Genomic DNA, 20,186 nt, shown 5'->3' on the forward strand with positions numbered 1-20,186 from the left:
ATTGAATTTGATCAGCTGTTGGCAGTCGGATGCATCTCAGTTTATACTGCCCGCTCTTGCGTTGAGTTGGATAGCCTTTTCATCGTCTTTTTTAGTTATTATTAGTTAAGTTATGCTAAGACGATGTTAAAAAGTATGAGTAAGTTATTAAACACCTGTAGATCCCTACCATAGATAACAATTTTAGTTGAGCACAAGCTCATATAACGTTGTTAAATAGGTACGGTAACTTCAAGAAAGGCTAGATCTAAAAAGATATGCCACAAACAACGATACGGTATTTTCATGCTCGTATGGAAGGTTTATGATTAATTTAATGACGATTCTTGAATATTCAGCAGACTTATACTACTATATAGGCTGTGATTTAGAAAATAATGACCGTTTTTTTAATGCACGTTTGTGAGGAAGAGGGGAAAATAACCAATTTTATTCAACCAATCAATCATTTATTTCGGTACTCTGACATGAAAACAAAACAGCACAAAAAGAAGACAAACAAACAAAATGCAGAGATACCTAGAAGGCGAGCATAACTTAAAATAAAGTTAAAAAACGTAAAAGTACGCGCTCGCCTACGAAAAAATAATAATACAAGCATACAAAAAACACGATTCAGAATCGGGCAATGCTTTAAGTAACACACATTATAGACTTTTCCCCCGAGCATCGACTTCCTTGTTTACTTCGTGACATTGGCCAATCAGCAAGATGCAAAAAGTGACGTAACAATGCTTACTTTTTGCATCCGCTCAGACACTTTTCTCACACAGACAGATTGTAGAAATAGCTGTGATAGACTATACTAGGCTAAAATTCTTTACCGGTACTTTTAAAAAACAGCTTGTCGTATGCGATCAATCATAATGATGGTTTGAAACAAATACCCCATTTTACAAGCGCCAACTCGCAAAAGCACTCTTAAAATAGCCCCGAAAATTTTGCAATGGTAAAGTATAGAAAGAATTGTTCGGGGGTTAAAGCCTAAAGGTCCATTGCTGAAGGGATCTGTGGTCAACTTACACGGAATAATAACAAAATTTAGGTAGATAAATGAAATGTAATAGACTTCTAACGACTTTTTCCGTCCAATTATGGTAATTGTAAGATCACCAGAATTTACCCCACATATCGTATAAATGAAGTTGATTTTAAATATTTGAATGCAGCAAACTCTGAATCTGGGATTCTAGATTGTGTATATCTAAATAAGTAAATAACTGTAGGAAACATCTTGCTTTCAAAGACACAAAAAAAAATCACCAACAATTTATTAAATGTACAAAACAGATAAAAAAAAATGCATGCATGAAAGGCAGCATAAAGTTTTGAACATTTGGAATAAAGTGTAACTTTGCAATGTTAAAAGCGAATAGTGACTAGTGAATAGCGAATAGTGAGCACAGCAAAAAAGATAAGGACAGTGCGTCTGGAAAAAATACAAAATAGCTATGTACATCGGAACCATTTGCCAAAACAATATTCAAACAACTACCAATACCGGTAAGCAACATGAAGATGTATAAGAATTTATTAAAACAGTAAAAGCAAGCTCACTTACACACTCACACAATAGAATACCTTTGTGCAAAAATGAAATAAGTGGCAGAAGAAAAGTAAAATTATGCTTGTGTCCCATGTGCCACATAAGCACAGTAAAGTGGCTGCAAATGTCATCAAAAATATATCAAATATTGGCAGCAAAACAAGAAAAAAAAATGCCACCAAGTAATATCTACTGAGTAAGGATATAGAAGATCATAATAAAAAAGGAAATAAGTTATATTCATTTGAAATATTAGTAAGCAATATGTATGCATTGCAGAACATTGTTTGCAAAAAGCAGTGCTTGGACATCACTTGTTTGAAATCAAGAAATCCAACATAAATACTTGCCTTTGAAATAAGATGACTTTCAAGGCACGCGTGCAAATGAAGAATTAGTGATTGTCTTTAAAATTATAACCCCCTGCCAGCATATTGTAAAGAGCTGCATATAGTGAACCCTCTTTAACTTTGATATTGAATATGCCGAAGTTTTGACTTTTGCCATTCTTCTGTTGTTTTGGACAATGCTGCAAGGTACGGTACCGGTATGTTATTCACTTTCCAGCTTTCTGCAGTTCTGTTATTTTCTAACCTCCAGATTCCAAAAACTTCCATACAGTTATGACCAAATGATGTTGTCCAATGTCCATAATGTGCAATGTCCTACAGCAACAATCAATTACAAATTTTCAGTACTTGTAGGCGGAAGAAGTCGCCAGAAGGCTATTTTTATCCTAGGAAATCTACACGGCCCGATTATGATTTAATCGGGACGGGCATAAATATCTTAATCAAACCACAGGCAACGGTAGTCGGTAAGTTCTTTAGTCTTCTGTCTTAAACTGCCATCTTTTACTGATGTCAGTTGGTCCGAATTCATTAGTCGACAAGAACGTGGGCAGCAATGATAAGTCATGTAGGAGTTGAAAGAAATGAAGCGATCGAGAAGTGAGAAATCAAGTTCCAAGTTGTATGTTGACAGTTGATGTCTTAAAAAATACAGGGCATTTCAGACTGATTTATCTAGATCAGTGTAGATATAGTCCAGTATGCAAACACTGCAGGGCTGTAGTACATCACATAAAATGCATTATGTATGATAAGATTTTTTAATTTGTCGAAAATCACTCATGTTGTTGTTTTTCAACTATGAAGATCTTTTGAGGTTAACGAGACATTAATAAATAAAGCTAAGAAGTTTGTTCTAGCACTGTATGTAGAGGATATGAAGATTGTAAATGATACCAGGGCACGTCTTTTCAAAAGTGGCAAACATATGGATTATACTCTTCCAACCAACAATGATTCACTAAAGAAGCATGTTCTGAGGGCAAATTATCAGGCAGGGCTTCTTCACCATTGCTCAGAACCAGGGCCAATTATTCTCCCACTTATTGGCCATGGATGGGTTCTTGATGATGGCGTTTTGCGAGTTAAATCTATGAATCTACTCACAGCCCCCAAATCAGTTCTTGAGTTGGCAAACTGCAAGTGTGAGCAAAATAGGCGTCAAAATAATTTATGCATGTGTGCTAACAACAATCTAAATTGCACAGATTTTTGTTTTTGTATAGACTTCAAAAACCACAGTACACTTATAGAGGAGAATTCGATTTTCGAGAATGTGGATTTTGGAAGCATTTCAGAAGAAAGTGAATTAGATATTGGAGTTGATTTAATAAATATTATTTATTAGTTTTGTTCAGACATCTATTAGTGTCGAAGGTCCTGTTTCTATGAATAATATTGCCTTCGATTCAAATACACAACCACATAAACTGAAAAAAGTCCAATTGTAATATTCCTGTTCACTATATTATGTACATACTGTATCCATTTAATTTTCTCGACTTTTCCGGTAAATTTCTAAGTGAGATATAACTGATTTATTTGTGTTTTTGTGCTCACGATGTTTATTTGTGACTTCAATGCTTAAATGCGTTTGATAGCTTCTATAAAATAAATGCAACTTCTTATGTTGTTTTTTGTTGTAAACTGCTTGTCTGAGGAAGTCTGATTATGGTCAGACAAAATGTGACAGAAATACATTTGTGTTAGGGTGCAGCAGGGCTCGTTGAATTGCATTGTGCTTACGCTGTGTTGTTGTAAACCTATGGTTATTGATTTTCTGGGAACCCCCTAATATTCAATTTCGGAACAGGATTGTGGAACAAGCTGTAATGCAATGCGTTCAGTATGTTCATTTTCATACAAAACTAAAGTATTTATTTAATTACCAGATGAACGCGCTACGAAACTCATTTGTTGGGCGTTTTTCAAGGCCTCGTCTCACGGCCTATATCCATGGTAGGGATCTACAAATGTTTAATAACTTACTTATACTTTTTAACACCGTCTTAGCATAACTTAACTAATAAAAGGCTGCAAACTGAGATTCATCCGCCCGCGAACAGCTGATCAAATTAATTGTTACGTCATACAGAGGTCTGCGTTCATTGGCCAATGTTGCCGTAAAAGTAGAGAATGTAAGGCAGATCGTGGCGCATATTTCTTGTAGTACGTCTTTTTCGTAAAACGTGCAACTTTTGGAAATGGGAACAAGGTATTATTTGTAGAGGATAAACCCTAATCAGGAAACGAAATACGATTCAGCAGACAGAAATTTTCTATGGAAAGACATTCAAATTTTCGACCAAAATTCGTTTCTTGGATTTGGGCATTATGTAGTAGAGATAACTTCAGTAAAATTCAAATTATTAATTTTTTATCATAAAATATTAAGAAAAAAAGTGTCCAATAATATCATCTATGATAATACCGTGACGCATAAAAAAAAGAATCTTTTGGCGTCTACAGAAATTTTTGAAATAAGTAAACGTAATAGCCTTCTGGCGAAAAAATCTTTACCTACTAAAAATTTTAAAGCAATTGGTCCAGTATTCGAAGAGAAAAGCAATTTTATCATGACGAAGGAGAAGAAAACAAGAACAACAACATAATATTGAAACGATCGTTATGTCCACTGACGTGTGCAATAACATGTTTTTATTCAAAATACGGTGTTTTCACGAACATAGGACTGGGTCTTATTTCAATTTTCTCCCGAAAAATAACACTAGGGCTTATTTTCGGGGGATGTCTTATATTTTCAGTTATTGAAAACTAAATTACAAAGCAGAGAATTACTAGATTTTCAAATATACAAAATGTGTAAACCGATATCCATTTGCTTATAACTAACACGTGTTTATTCAAAATAACTGCAAAACATAAATTATCAATCATTTAAAACGTGTAGAAGAGATTTCTTGCTATTGACTATACTAGGTCAAAAAAAATTTTCACGTTATTGACTAGTTCTTATTTTAAGGGAAGAATTCAGGCTAAGTCTTATTTTCAGGGTAGGTCTTATTTTCGAAGAAACACGGTAGGGTGAAAACAACGGGGTGAAAAACATAGATTATAAATCATTTAAAACGTGTAGGAGAGATTTCTTGCTATCAGTTAGATTAGGTCAAAACAAATCCCGCGGTATTGACTAGGTCTTATTTTATGGGGAGGGCTTATATTAAAATATTTTTTAAAAATTCAGGCTAGGTCCTATTTTCGGGGTAGGTCTTATTTTCAGGGAAATACGGTATGCTGAATTTATATCCGCTAGGCGACCACTTTTTTCCGCCATGTTCGTTGATTTGACCGGGAGACACTGTCTGAATGCAGAAATGTAAGTCGAGTACCAGTGCAGAAGTCGAAGTGTATGTTTTGTATAAGTATAATAAGTTTATTTAACCACATAATCAGCATAAATGACGATAAAAACAAAATAAAATTGATTGCAGAATCAGGAAAGCCAACAAAACCTCAGGTGAGGTTTAAAACGTACGGTATCGGTACGGCGGTACCGTACCACCACTGTGAAGCTAGCAGCACTTTCAGCCAGAATATTTTTACACATTGAATATAGGTTCCACGCGCATATAGTGTTCACTTATAGGTAAATATCAAAATTGAAAATGCTGATCAAAATATAATATTGGCACGAAAATAGATGAAAAATCTTTAAACTGAATGAATACATTAAATTTAACAAGAAAATAGTGTTTAAAAAAAGACTAACTAAGCGAAAAATGAATTTTCAGGTATTCCGCAAATACAAAGTTTCGGAAAATTATCCTTTTCGGAACCTCGATTCCTCGAAAACCGCCAATAAAGGCAGCACCACGACACATTTGGAGAAAAGCAGATACCCTATCAATTCGATTTTTCTATAACAGAACAGTAGCAGTACGTTTTGGCTTGACCATATATATTACCAAACATATCGTGTAATCTAAATTTTAATAACGGCATGGACGTAACAAATTTAAAATTGAATTTGTATTTCAACTAAATTTGCTAGATAATGGATAAAATATCATTTTCTCTTTGTCACACATTAATACTGTACATCTTTTAAACTTGGAATACGTTGCGGGAAGTATAAAACAGCAAAAAAACATTTGCGACTCCTAGTGGATTCTGTCCTGGATTACAAAAAATTATCGTTTTTAAAATGGCGATTTTTCGAAAACCGCCAATAAAGGCAGCACTACGACATATTCGGATAAAAGCACATACATTATAGATTCGATTTTATTGTGCCAGAACAGTAGCAGCACGTTTTGACTTGGCGATATATAATACCAAACATAGCGTATATTCCTCGATTTTTAAAACAAAGGTACGTAACATATTAAAAAAGGGTTTGTATTTCAACTAAAGTTGCAGGATAATTGATCAAATATCTTTTTCTCTTTGTCGCACATCAATACTGTACGTCTATTAAAGTTAGAATAAGTTTCAGAAAGTATAAAGTAATAATAAAAAAAATTTTGCGCACCCCCCTTGAATTAGTTTGAGAATTTCGAAAATTATCGTTTTTGGATTGGTGATTTCTCAAAAACCGCCAATAAAGGCAGCATCACGACACATTCAGAGCAAAGCAAATACCTTATAGATTCAATTTCATTATGTCAGATCGGTAGCAGCACGTTTTGACTTTGCCATATATAAGAACAATGTGGACGAAACAAATTTAAAAAGGAATTGTATGTCAACTAAATTTGCTGAACAATTGATAAAATATATATTTTTCTCTTTGTCACACATTAATACTGTACGTCTATTAAACTTAGAATGAGTTGCAGAAGAAAAGTATAAAATACCAAAAAAACATTTTACGCTCTCTCGTGGATTCTTTTCAAAATTTCGAAAAATTATCGATTTTGAAAGGGCTTTCTCGAAAACCGCCGAAAGGCAGCACTACGACACATTCGGAGAAAAGTATATATCCTATAGATTTGATTTCACTATAACAAAACAGTGGCAGCATGTTTTGACTTGGCTATATATAATACCAAAATAGCGTGTATTCTCAGTTTTATAAACAATGTCGACGTAACAAATTTAAGATGGATCTGTATTTCAACTGAAGCTGCTGGAAAATTGATCAAATATATTTTTCTCTTTGTCACAAATGAATACTGTACGTTTAGTAAACTAAGAATTAATTGGGAAAGTTTAAAATATAAAAAAAAACATTTTACGCTTTCTATAATGGGTTCTTTTCTGAATTCCGAAAAATAATCGTTTTTGAAAGGGCGATTTCTCGAAAACCGCCAATAAAGGCAGCACTACGACACATTCGGAAAAAAGCAAATACCTTTTATATTCGACTTCACTATACCATAACAGTAGCAGCACGTTTTGACTTGGCCATTTATAATACCAAACATAGCGTATATCTCAATTATTTGAAGGGCGTAGATGTTCACACATATTTTAAAAAGGTCTGGTATTCCAAATAAACTCACCTAATATCGTAATATTCCGTTTTCTTACTTTTTCAAACACCGATACTGTGTGTTAATTAAACTTGGAATAAGATGCAAATTGTATAAAACAGTGAAAAATGTCTTACAACCTATATATAATTTTTTTCAATTTCCCAAACATGCCGTTTTTGGAGTGACGATTTCTCGGAAAATGGCCAATAAAGGCAGCAATACGACACTTTTGAAGAATAGCAGATACGTTGAAGATTCGATTTCACCAAACCAGAACAGTAGCAACACGTTTTGATTTGGCCATATTTATTACTAAACATAGCATATAATTTTCAATTTTATCAACTATGTAGATGTAACATATTTAAAGACGGCTAAGTATTTCAACTAAATTTACTGGATAATTCATCAAACACTTTTCTCTCTTGGTCATACATCAAAACTGTACGTTCATTAAACTTGGAATTAGTGTGCAAATCTTAAAATGCCAAAAAATGATTTGACGCCCTCTAGTGGATCCTTTTCGGAATTTCGAAAAATTATCGTTTTTGAAAGGGCGATTTCTCAAAAACCGCCAATAAAGGCAGCACTACGACACATTCGGAGCAAATCAGATACCTTATAGATTTGATTTCATTATGTCAGAACAGTAGCAGCACGTTTTGACTTGGCCATATATAATACCAAACATAGCGTGTATTCAGACTTTTATAAACAATGCAGATGTAACATATTTAAAAACCGTTTGGTATTTCAACTAATTTACTAGATAATTTATCAAACATCTTTTTCTTTTGGACATACATATATACTGTTAGTGCATTAACTTGGAATGAGTTGCGGAAAGTATGAAATAACGGAAAATCATGTTTTGCCTTCTTGTTGATTTTTTTCGAAGTTTTTAAAAAAATATCGTTTTTGAAAGAGCGATTTCTCAAAAACCGCCAATAAAGGCAGCACTACGACATATTCGGAGTAAAGCAGATACCTTATAGATTTGATTTCATTATGTCAGAACTGTAGCAGCACGTTTTGACTTGGCCATATATAATACCAAACATAGCGTGTATTCAAACTTTTATAAACAATGCAGACGTAACATATTTAAAAACGGTTTGGTATTCCAAATAAATTTCCTCGATAATTTATCAAACATCTTTTTCTCTTGGACATACATATATACTATACGTTCATTAAACTTGGAATAGGTTGCGGAAAGTATAAAATACCAAAAAGCATTTTACGTCCTCTTGTGGATTGTTTTCAAAATTTCAAAAAATTATCGTAATTGAAATAGCGATTTCTCGAAAACCGCCAATAACGAACATTTTTAAAATTTTGGATATAATACTCGAGACTACTTACAAACTTTATGAATTAAGTCAAACAAAGTAAAGATAATTGCGTAATTGTCTGTTAGAAATATTTGAAATGCAGTTGGTCTTTGGAATATGTTACATCTACATTGTTTGACAATCATAGAATATATGCTATAGCCAAATCGAAAAGTGTTGCTACTGGTTCTGCCACAATAAAATCAAATTTCTAAGTGTTCTTCTTTTTTTCTGAATAAGGAGTAATTCTGCCTATATTGGTAGATTTGAAGAAATTACTGATAAGTAAATTAAATAGACAGAAAAGAAAAAAAAAGACAGATGTCGTTGAGGTATTTTATAAAATCCTCAACTAATTTAAATGTATTGTGCATGGAATACCTCTTCTTGAAGCTAATAGCTTAAATATTCGGTAAGTTTGAAACTTGAATAATTGACCTAAAACCTTTCCTTAAATCTGTTATAAACAAGAATTTTGATGAATAATGGAATTGAATATTGAATAATGAAGCCTTTTTAAAATATGTGAACATCTACGCAATTTAAATAATTGAAAATATATACGATATATTTGGTATCATATATGGCCATGTCAAAACGAGCTGCTACTGTTCTGACATAATAAAATCATATCTATAAGGTATCTGCTTTTCTCCGAATGTGTTGTAATGCTGCCTTTATTGGCGGTTTTCGAGAAATCGACTTTTAAAAACCATATTCCTTTGAATTTATGAAAAGAATCCACAAGAGAGCGTGAAATGATTTTTATTATTTTATACATTCCGCAACTTAGTCTGAGTCCAATAGACGAACAATATCGATGTGCGACAGAGAGAAACATATATTTGATCACTAATCCAGCAACTTAAGTTGAAACACAAACCCTTTTTAAATTTGTTTCGTCCACATTGTTCTTGAAACTGGAGAATATACGCTATATTGGGTATTATATATGGTCTCGTCAAAACGTGCTGCTACTGTTCTGACATAAGAAAATCGAATCTATATGGTATCTTCTTTACTCCGAATGTGTCGTAGTGCTGCCTTTATTGGCGGTTTTTGAGAAATCGCCCTTTCAAAAACGATATTTTTTTAAAAACTTCGAAAAAAATCCACAAGAGGGCGTCAAATCATTTTTTGTTATTTTAGGATTCGCCGTCTTATTCCAAGTTTAATGAACATACAGTTTTGATGTATGACCAAGAGAGAAAAGTGTTTGATGAATTATCCAGTAAATTAAGTTGAAATACCTAACCGTTTTTAAATATGTTACATCTACATAGTTGATAAAATTGAAAATTGTACGCTATGTTTGGTATTATATATGGCCAAGTCAAAACGTGCTGCTACTGTTCTGACATAATAAAATCTAATCTATATGGTATCTGCTTTTCTCCGAATGTGTCGTAGTGCTGCCTTTATTGGCGGTTTTTGAGAAATCGCTATTTCAAAAACGATAATTTTTCGAAAATTTGAAAATAATCAACAAAAAGGCGAAACATGATTTTCCGTTATTTCATACTTTCAGCAACTCATTCCAAGTTCAATAGACGTACAGTATATATGTATGTCCAAGAGAAAGAGATGTTTGATAAATTATCTAGGAAATTTAGTTGAAGTACCAAACCGTTTTTATATATGTTACGTCTGCCTTGTTTATAAAAGTTTGAATACACGCTATGTTTGGTATTATATATGGCCAAGTCAAAACGTGCTGCTACTGTTCTGACATATGAAAATCGAATCTATAGGGTAACTGCTTTTCTCCAAATGTGTCGTAATGCTGCCTTTATTGGCGGTTTTCGAGAAATCGCTATTTCAATAACGATGATTTTTTGAAATTTTGAAAATAATCCACAAAAGGACGTAAAATGCTTTTTGGTATTTTATACTTTCCGCAACTTATTCCAAGTTTAATGAACGTACAGTATATATGTATGTCCAAGAAAAAAAGATGTTTGATAATTTATCTAGTAAATTTAGTTGAAATACCAAACGTTTTTTGAATATGTTACGTCTGCATTGTTTATAACTTTTTGAATACACGCTATGTTTGGTATTATATATGGCCAAGTCAAAACATGCTGCTACTGTTCTGACATAACGAAATAAAATCTATAAGGTATCTGATTTGCTCCGAATGTGTCGTAGTGCTGCCTCTATTGGCGATTTTTGAGAAATCGCTGTTTCAAAACGGATAATTTTTCGAAAATTTGAAAATAATCAACAAGAGGGCCTAAAATGATTTTTTCGGTATTTCCCACTTTCCGCAACTCATTCCAAGTTTAATGAACGTACAGTATGTATGTATGCCAAAAGAAAATGATGTTTGATAAATTATCTAGTAAATTTAGTTGAAATACTAAACGGTTTTTAAATATTACATCTGCATTGTTTATAATATTTTGAATACACACTATGTTTGGTATCATATATGACCAAGTGTGCATTGTTTATAACTTTTTGAATACACGCTATGTTTGATATTATATATGGCCAAGTCAAAACATGCTGCTACTGTTCTGACATAATGAAATCAAATCTATAAGGTATTTGCTTTTCTCCGAATGTGTCGTAGTGCTGCCTTTATTGGCGGTTTTTGAGAAATCGCCCTTTCAAAAACGATATTTTTTTGAAATTCCGAAAAAAATCCACAAGAGGGCGTAAAATCATTTTTTGTTATTTCTAGATTTGCCACTTATTCCAAGTTTAATGAACGTACAGTTGTGATATATGGCCAAGAGAGAAAAGTATTTGATGAATTATACAGTAAATTTAGTTGAAATACCAAACCGTTTTTAAATATGTTACATCTACATAGTTGATAAAATTGAAAATTATGTGCTATGTTTGGTATCATGTATTGCCAAGTTAAAACGTGCTGCTACTGTTCTGACATAATGAAATCGAATCTATAAAGTATCTGCTTTTCTTCGAATGTGTCGTAGTGCTGCCTTTATTGGCGGTTTTTGAGAAATCGCCCTTTCAAAAACGATAATTTTGTGAAATTTATCAAAGAATCCACAAGAGGGCGTAAATTTTTTTTTGATATTTCAGACTTTCCTCAACCTATTCTAAGTTTAATGAAGTGCATTATTGTTGTGTGACAAAGAGAAAAATATCTTCTTTGATGAACTATTCAGTAAATTTAGTTGAAATACAAAATCAGTTTTGAATTTGTTGTATATACATTGTTTTAAAAATTGAAGAATATACGCTATGTTTAGTATTATATATGGTCAAGTCAAAACGTGCTGAGACTGTTCTGACATATTGAAATCATATCTTTGAGATTTCTACTTTTCACCAATGGTGTTGCAATGCTGCCTTTATTGGAGGTTTTCATGAAACGACCATGTTACACGACGAAAATTCAGTCATTTTTAAACTTCTCTCAAAGAATTATAAAAAAATTTTGTGCACTGTAGCAGTCGCTTTAGCTTGTTTACTATATATTAACAATACGAGGAGTGTAGTTAATGATTGTTTTGCTTTAATTGCTATTGTGAAACTAATCAAAATATACACTTTCTTTTAAAAATCATTGGGAACATTTAATTTTACGCGTGGGTATTTTCTGCGATTCTGTCAGTCACAATTTCGTCTTTTGCTGCTAGCTTCACAGAGGTTACCGTACCGGTACAGATGTCAGATTGAAAGGTGTCGTACCGGTACCGTATCTACGTATTCTATCATCGTATGGCTGTATGGAAGTCATTACTTATCGATCTTAAGATCGGTAAGTATATTGATAGGTATTTGTCTGTATGTCTGTGTGTGTGTCTGTTAGATGCACGCGATATCTCACGAAAGCGAGATTGAATCTGCTCCAGATTTTGCATGTGCATTCATCTTATCTCGGACCAGAAGCCTATTGATTTTGGGCGAATTATGTCGTATAATTAGCGAGTTATCAATCAATTATTGATATAGTGATCTAGATTTTTGTAAAGCGAGAGAATTTTGAAACCCGCCGAGTGTGTGTGTGCGATGCGCAGTGCGCAAGTTACAAGAGCGGATGAATCGAAACTGCAGTTTCTGTTTTGGGGGATCCCCTAACTATCGATCGATAAGTCTTCGGTTTCCAACCGATATTCTCGTTCTCATTTTGTCCTTTGTTCGAATTATGTAGATATACAGATATAGGTTCGTTTCGGTGGGTTTAGGCGGAAATTCTTGTTTTTGATTTACCGTGACTGCATGAATTTATTTTTTTTGTTTTTATCAATTATTTTATTGTATTTCATGCTGATTATGGAATCAAAGAAACTTATAGATCTACTTACGGTATTGGTACCGTATACATCATGTCTGGATGGCCTAAAGGCTGAAATATGCCCAAGTTGCGACTCCCCGTGAATATAGATATTGATACCTTTCAATTGAAGACCCTTTTTCCAATTAATTTCATATAAACGAAAAAACAAAACCTAACGACAGTCAGTGAAATCACATTTAATGAGCGATGGTAGCAAACCCTTCTTTAAATAAATACGAAATCGCAACGGGCATGCCCTACATGCTGCAATGTCGTAGGCTGCAGTTTATTCATTTGCTGAACCGAGTTTATCAAACATGAGTGATTTTTTTTTTTTAACATTTCAAAGAAAAACCAGGCAGAGATAAGAAAGAAAAGTTAACCTTTGCCTTTATTCCTTAGGTTAGGCCTACATGGTTATAAACCTCAAAAGGCATAAAGTACACATTGAAGATGACAAAAATTTTTTTTTTTCTGAGGCAGTATATTTTTCGTGTAGGTGCGTCGCGAGTTTTTTCCCTGATAATTTGGCGTCACACAAACTGCTGCCTCGTGCTAAATTTGATCAATACGAGTGAGTAACAATTCATGATAAGGACCATGCCATCAGTGGCCAGACATCATAATTCATTAGGTCTGCATAAAAAACACTGAGCCATGGCTGGACTTGCTAATTATGCAGCAAAAAGTATTCGCACCCATTACATTAAATAACTGAGAACAATAATCCGAGTAAATATGTGCTTGTTTTTGTTATTGAGTAGGCCTACTAAAAGTTGAGAATAAGCTGTTTCAATAAATCATTAAAAATGCATAATTCAAACTGTTTATCGTTATTAACCTGAACAGGGGCTGCGAAAAATTTTAATATAATAAAAGGGGCCGCGAGCTCAAAAGTTTGGGAAGCCCTGATCTAGATAACGATAAAAAGCTTTACTCGCTTAAGTAAGCTATACAAAAACTAATTTAATGACTTTGTCTGGTTGGATTGGTTTGGAAACAGATTTAGATGGAATTACACATCTGCCGGGTGATAGCTATTGTGGAATTATGTAATATTGAATGTTTATGCTTTTATAGATTCTTGTTTATTGTCCTACATCTGCGAAGTGAAACCCACAATGAGTACCAAGAGAAAATCTTCCCAAAAAGGAAGAGCAGCAAAACGTGCACATGTGATGAACAACTCATCTACTGATGATGATGATTTGGACATGGGTATATTGGAGAAAGTAACACTGAAAAACTTCATGTGCCATAGTCAGCTGACTATGTCGTTTTCTTCAAATGTTAACTTTATTGTTGGTAAAAATGGTAGTGGAAAAAGTGCCATTATCACAGCAATTGTTGTTGGCCTTGGTGGAAAGGCAAGTAGCACAAGCAGAGGATCTTCTCTCAAGACATTGATAAAAGAAGGAAGCAATTCAGCAACTGTCGAAATCACAATGCGTAATAAAGGAAAAGAGGCATACAAAAAACATCTTTTTGGTGACAGCATTACTATTGAAAGGAAAATACATGTTGATGGGCAGACATGCTACAAAATTAAAAATGCCGATGGCAAAATAATTACTAATAAAAAGGAAGATTTAGTGCAAATTTTGGACCAGTTCAACATACAAGTGGATAATCCGTTAACCTGCTTGAACCAAGAAATGAGCAAGCATTTCTTGCACTCAAAAAGTGAAAGTGACAAATACAAATTTTTCATGAAATCAACTCAACTAGAACAAATGAGTATGGATTATGATTTTGTTCAAAAACACAGATTAACAATGCAAGAAACACTGAAGAGAAAGGAAAAAGTTTTGCCCGAATTGGAGAAGGAAGTTCTTGCCAAGGAACAGAAGTTCCGTGATCTTTCCACACTCCAAGAATTGAAAAATAAAATAGACAACTTGAAAGGTGAGCTGGCATGGGCTCATGTTATACATTTGGAACATTCGCTCAAACCATCTAAAAGGCAGCTGGAACAAGAGCAAAAACGCACTGCAAAGTACACCCAGATGGTTGATAAATCCAAGCATCGTGAGAAAGAAGCTAGAGCTCTTTTTACGCAATCACAAAATTCTGTGAAGGAGTATATGGAAAATGCCAAAGAACTGGACCCATTGAGAAATGTTAAAAAGCAAGAATTCGACAAAATTCGCCAATCTCATCGACAGTTGGAACACAAGGTAAAGTCTCTGGTGAAACAAAGACATGATGCAGCAAGCGATATGAAAAAAATGGAGAAGAGGATAAGCGACCTTATGGAAACTGTTAACACAAATATTGAAGCAGAAAAGAAAAAAAGAGAAAAGGCTCTTGGCAAGTTACATAATGAGCTCAAAGATCTTACAGCACGATTGGAAAATATTTCAAAGCAAAAGAAGCAGTTTGAGAATGCCATGGAAAATTGCAAGGAAATAATTCAAGAAAATAAAAAAGATGCTCAAAGAATTTCCACAGAAAAACACAAAACTGCGAGTTTACTGAAGAGTTTAACATCAGATCGCAAAAATCGTCTTCAGTTGTTTGGTGTTAAAATGCCTCGCTTTGTCCAAAGAATAGAGGAGGAATGGAAAAAAAAGAGATTTCGCCTGAAGCCAAGAGGTCCAATCGGAGCATGCATAACACTGAAAGATGCAAATATGGCAGTACCTGTTGAATCAGCAATTCGTTCTCACATCAGTGCATTCGTTGTCGATAATCATGAAGATATGAAGCTATTGTCTCAACTAAGAAGCTCCGTTTTTACACCGAAGGAAGCAAGCCAGATTACAATATACACCAGTAAATTTTCTAAAAAAGTACATGATGTGTCACGTGGCAAAGCTGTTCATAATCCATATAAATGTGTTTTGGATCTCCTCAATATTGAAGATCCAGTCGTAGCAAATTGCCTGATTGATATGGGAAGCATTGAAACTATTCTCGTCATTCCTAACCTAAAAGATGCCATGAGAATTATGCAAAACTCTGCGAGACCACCTGCGGGTTGCACTCAGGTCTACACTGGGGATGGTGATGAAGTTTTTGAGGATAGGTTTTATTCGAATCCACGAGAGCCTGTGTCTAGGTTTCTAAAAGCGGATGTTGATGATGAAATTCGTAGACTTCAAGAAGAAATTCAAGGATTTGATATGAAGATAAAAAATATAGAGGTAATTGTACAAAGTAAAACAAAGGAAAGTCAAATCAGCCTGAAAGAGCTTCATCGCCTTGAGAGAACTAAATGTCAACTAGTCAACAGATTGAAAGAGGTTCAAGTTGACATTAGAGGATTGGAGTCTGTTGAAGAAGTTTCACCTCCAGATGTCAAAGATCTTCTTGACGAGGTCAATAATTATAAGCAACAGATAGTATCATTTGATGCAATGATTTATGAGGAAAGTGAAAATTTGAAATCAAGCAAAGAGTTACTGACCAGTGCTCAGTCTAATTGGAAACAATATGATGGAGAGATGAGAAAACTAAAAGATGCTTTGGATGAAAGTAGAGAAAACATAAGTAAAGTAGAAAATGATCTTGAGAAGGCCAAATCCGATAGAAGTTATTACGAAGAAAGTCTGAAAAACCATAACCATATGATTCAAGATATGCTAAACAAACTGAACAAAGAAAATTCAATGGTGGACACGGAGCGTGAAAGAGCAGCACTCATACATAGGGAAAGAATAAATACAAGGAGAACTCCGAGCAATATAGAAAATGAGATTCGACAAATTGAACGCAGAGTTGCACAAGATGAACAACAACATGGTCAAAGAGAACAAATAATTAAGGAATACTATGAAGTCAAAGAGCAATATAAATCCATCAAAAATGGAATGCAATGGGTACAAACTTTTATTCGTGAGGTTGATTCATATCTAAAACAACGCCAGCAGTCTTTCATTCAGATGAGAGTTCTAATTTCAGTGAGATGTCGTATGGCGTTTGATACACTTTTATCACAAAGAGGTTTCACTGGTAAAATGCATTTTAGTCACACTGATCGTCTTTTACAAATATCTGTTCAACCTGGAGAAGATGGTATCACGACTAATGACATGCGTGCACTTTCAGGTGGTGAAAGGTCCTTTTCCACTGTTTGTTTCATTTTATCATTGTGGGAGGAAATTGAATCCCCATTTCGGTGTCTCGATGAGTTTGATGTTTTCATGGATATGGCAAACCGAAGAGTTGCTATGGAGATGATGCTTGAAATTGCCATGAATGATAAATTGAAGCAGTTCATCTTTTTGACACCACATGATATTAGTTCTTTGCCACAGTCATGTCAAATCAGGGTGTGGAAAATGGCTGACCCGGAAAGATCTCAGAATACAGCTAGCTCTAATGTTTCCACATCGTAATATCAGTTCTGATCTGAGAGCACAAATAAACTTATCAAAAGTATGGTGATGGAGGCTAAGATATTATTTAGTCAACCATCAATCAATGAATAATCCAATTGATGAACATTTGATGCTCAAGGACATTTTAATAGTCAATATTTGCCCAAGTTTGCATTATACCAATGTGTATCATAATGAGGAAACTGTCATTATTTGTACATACCTGTTAATTTGCCACTGATGTTTTTTCCACAATTTGACATTAGATTTGTTGTAATCAGTTTTGCTGTTGATTTTTATAATGCTTTTCAGGATTTGTATATAAATTCTGTTTTCATTCGGATCATGTGTGTGTTTTAATAATTTTTGTTGATTTATTTCATGTTTATCCAAGGGAATGAAAGATGAGTTAATGATAAGATAAAACTAGGGATGGCTAATACAACCAATAATCTACTATTTCGAATACATTCTGAAATAATATTTTTGAGTGTGAAATATCTGATATATTCTGAATAAGGCTTGTCATCAAAGAAATGTAAAGAAATTTGTGAGTTATCAGAAATTTAATAATGGGAAATAGATAAATAATGTCTGATTGATTTCTTTCACTGTCATAGAATGCCAAATTTTTAGTCGAATATATTCCTAGAAGTTGTTTTATCGAAGTAACCAATTTCGAGAGTATTTGAATTGTTTTAGACGTTCCTGTGTGTACTGCAGTGTATTCCACATAAAATTATAATCCTAGGCTCTGTTTATGATTGGTGTGTGATGGCAACTGTGTTCTTCATGTTTGACGTATTTTGGACAACTGGCGATGATTGCACAATTTCAAGGAGAGTGACAGATATCGCAGAAAAACAGATTTAGCAGTGTCCAATTTTTTGTGTTTAGTTGATAGTTTGACCATGCAGTTTATTGCAGCTCTTAAACACTTGCCTGTCCTAGCATATTTGACTATACATGTTTGTCTCCAAATTTTGATGTTTGCTGTTCCCCATATTTAACATTTCAATAGGTTTTTGTTTTTAACCATATTTTTGTTTATTTTCTATGGGAATTAGGTTGGTTTCGGACTGTGCTTCAGGTCCATTTTTCCAATAGAAAAGGCACCCGAAACATGGTCAAATGACTCAATTTTGAGGTTTACTTAATATGTTGTGGCAACGGATATAGTTTTTGAACAGATTTTGCAACATTATGTTTATTCTATCTATCACCGTGTGCGTTTTTTCATGACAGGCCCAGGTGCTTTATGGATTTCCACCGATAAACTGCAGCTGTACCGTATACTCTTGAACGCACATATTTTAGTAACAGAATGGGGATTGAAACCATGAACATTTGCACCGCTGCACATAAGTTTGCTTCCACATTATTTTCACCACAGAAATTGTGGTTCACTCGAAATATTTTGATCACAGGTTTATGTAATTGGTAATCTGTCCAATGAGTTTTAAATAATGGCTAAACAGTGTTAATATGCTTTATTTCAACACCCTAACTTCGTTTGATTCTTGTAAGCCACAAAATGGATAATTTTTAAAAATAAAAAATTCGAAAAGTTGTGGTGAGAAAATATGACTCTGATTACATCAAATGTGGTTTCATTAAGGCAGGAAGTGATCGAGCATAAAGAGAGAGAGCGAGATTTATTGTTTTGTCAACCGTAAACGAACAATGGTATATAAAACAAGAGAGCTATGCTCAAATATATGGACACGTAGCGCCACCCAGTGGCAATAATTTTGATGACGTCATAGCGAAAAAAAAAGTAATAGCTTTCTGGAGAAAAATTTTATCTTTAACCACTGAAAATATCAAAGCAATTGGTCCAGTATTCGAAGAAAAAAGCGATTTTTTAAAAATGGAGACAGAGACAAATAACAACAAGAGAGCAATGTTCAAATATATGGACACGCAGAACAATTCCCCCAAAATCATATGCGGTGACTTACCTGTATCGGGGTACCGTGACGGTACAGGGACTGTCATAGATATTTTAGGTCCTGTGACAATTGAAACATCAGTTGAAATATCTCGTGATATGAGTCAATTATGTACCGTATTATCGGATCAGGTACCGAACCACAGTCAAACATTTCACATAAAAACGTTACTAAATAACATGCGTCAACTTAACACCACCCGAATCGGGGCACAATTTTTGGTACAGTGACTGTCATAGCCGTTTAGGGCTGATGGACAATTCGACTACACGGACAACTCACCAGGCCTAGGGTGGTGTAGCCAGTCTGCGGAAAATTTCATTCAAACCGCTATAAAACAAAAACCAATATATCTAACCCGTTAATTTTTTCACCGTGGGTGCATTGGCGGCATTTATTCTACACGCTAAACCTCGTATTAACTTTCTACGACAAAGGGTTAAAGCTATACAAATCCCCAAAGTACGGCACTCGAAAGACGTATTTGCGACCGAACGACCAGTGTGCGACCACGGATTTCAAGACTTGATCATCGTTTCTGCTGCGTTGAGACTATCGCATACGCAGCCATACAGCAATCAAACAGACAAAACACGGTGGTCGCAAATTGGTTGACAAAGATATTATCGGCGTATTAGGATAGGATTTACATATTTATCCCGGGGGAGAGAAGTAACTATCAAAGATGGTCAACACAACTCTACCCACCTGCCAAGTTTCATCTTTTTATCTCTTATATTTGTATGGATTTTCAAGCTTTTGACAGCTACGAGTTAGTTCAGTGTCACCGCGCTGTGTTACGGTACCAGAACTACTCTATCTTTAGAAGTTCCTGTCTTGTGACAGCGTGAAAACATTGGGCTTCTAATTGCATTTCTGACCGTCATATATTTCAAGAACACGGTTATTTCGAACAAAACTCGTTAAATTATAAACAAAGCACCACATCACAGCAATCAAACAGACGAAAACACGGTGGCCGCAAA

General features: G+C 34.3%; 1 protein-coding gene across 4 annotated transcripts; it reads left to right on the forward strand.

Moving 5' to 3' along the window:
- Window positions 1–5,079: 5,079 nt before the first annotated feature.
- Window positions 5,080–18,498, forward strand: LOC120339339 (structural maintenance of chromosomes protein 6-like). 4 transcript variants are annotated; one of them, XM_039407445.2, is made up of 2 exons: window positions 5,080–5,233; window positions 14,007–18,498. In XM_039407445.2, the coding sequence occupies exons 1-2, from the start codon at window positions 5,224–5,226 to the stop codon at window positions 17,264–17,266; spliced, it is 3,270 nt and encodes a 1,089-aa protein (XP_039263379.1). In that variant the 5' UTR covers window positions 5,080–5,223; the 3' UTR covers window positions 17,267–18,498. The 4 variants fall into 4 exon arrangements, with proteins under 4 accessions (XP_039263379.1, XP_039263395.1, XP_039263388.1 ...); XM_039407461.2 differs by lacking the exon at window positions 5,080–5,233 and adding an exon at window positions 5,246–5,264; XM_039407454.2 differs by lacking the exon at window positions 5,080–5,233 and adding an exon at window positions 5,356–5,374.
- The last annotated feature ends 1,688 nt before the right edge of the window (window positions 18,499–20,186 follow it).

This window comes from Styela clava, chromosome 1 (genome assembly GCF_964204865.1).
Source record: "Styela clava chromosome 1, kaStyClav1.hap1.2, whole genome shotgun sequence".
Taxonomy (NCBI): Eukaryota; Metazoa; Chordata; class Ascidiacea; order Stolidobranchia; family Styelidae; genus Styela; species Styela clava.

Coding starts and splice junctions, on each gene's coding strand:
- LOC120339339 (XM_078110532.1), top strand. CDS start 13,380: ATGACAAAAATTTTTTTTTTTCTGAGGCAGTATATTTTTCGTGTAG. Junction 13,426..14,006: donor GCAGTATATTTTTCGTGTAG/GTGCGTCGCGAG, acceptor ATGCTTTTATAG/ATTCTTGTTTATTGTCCTAC.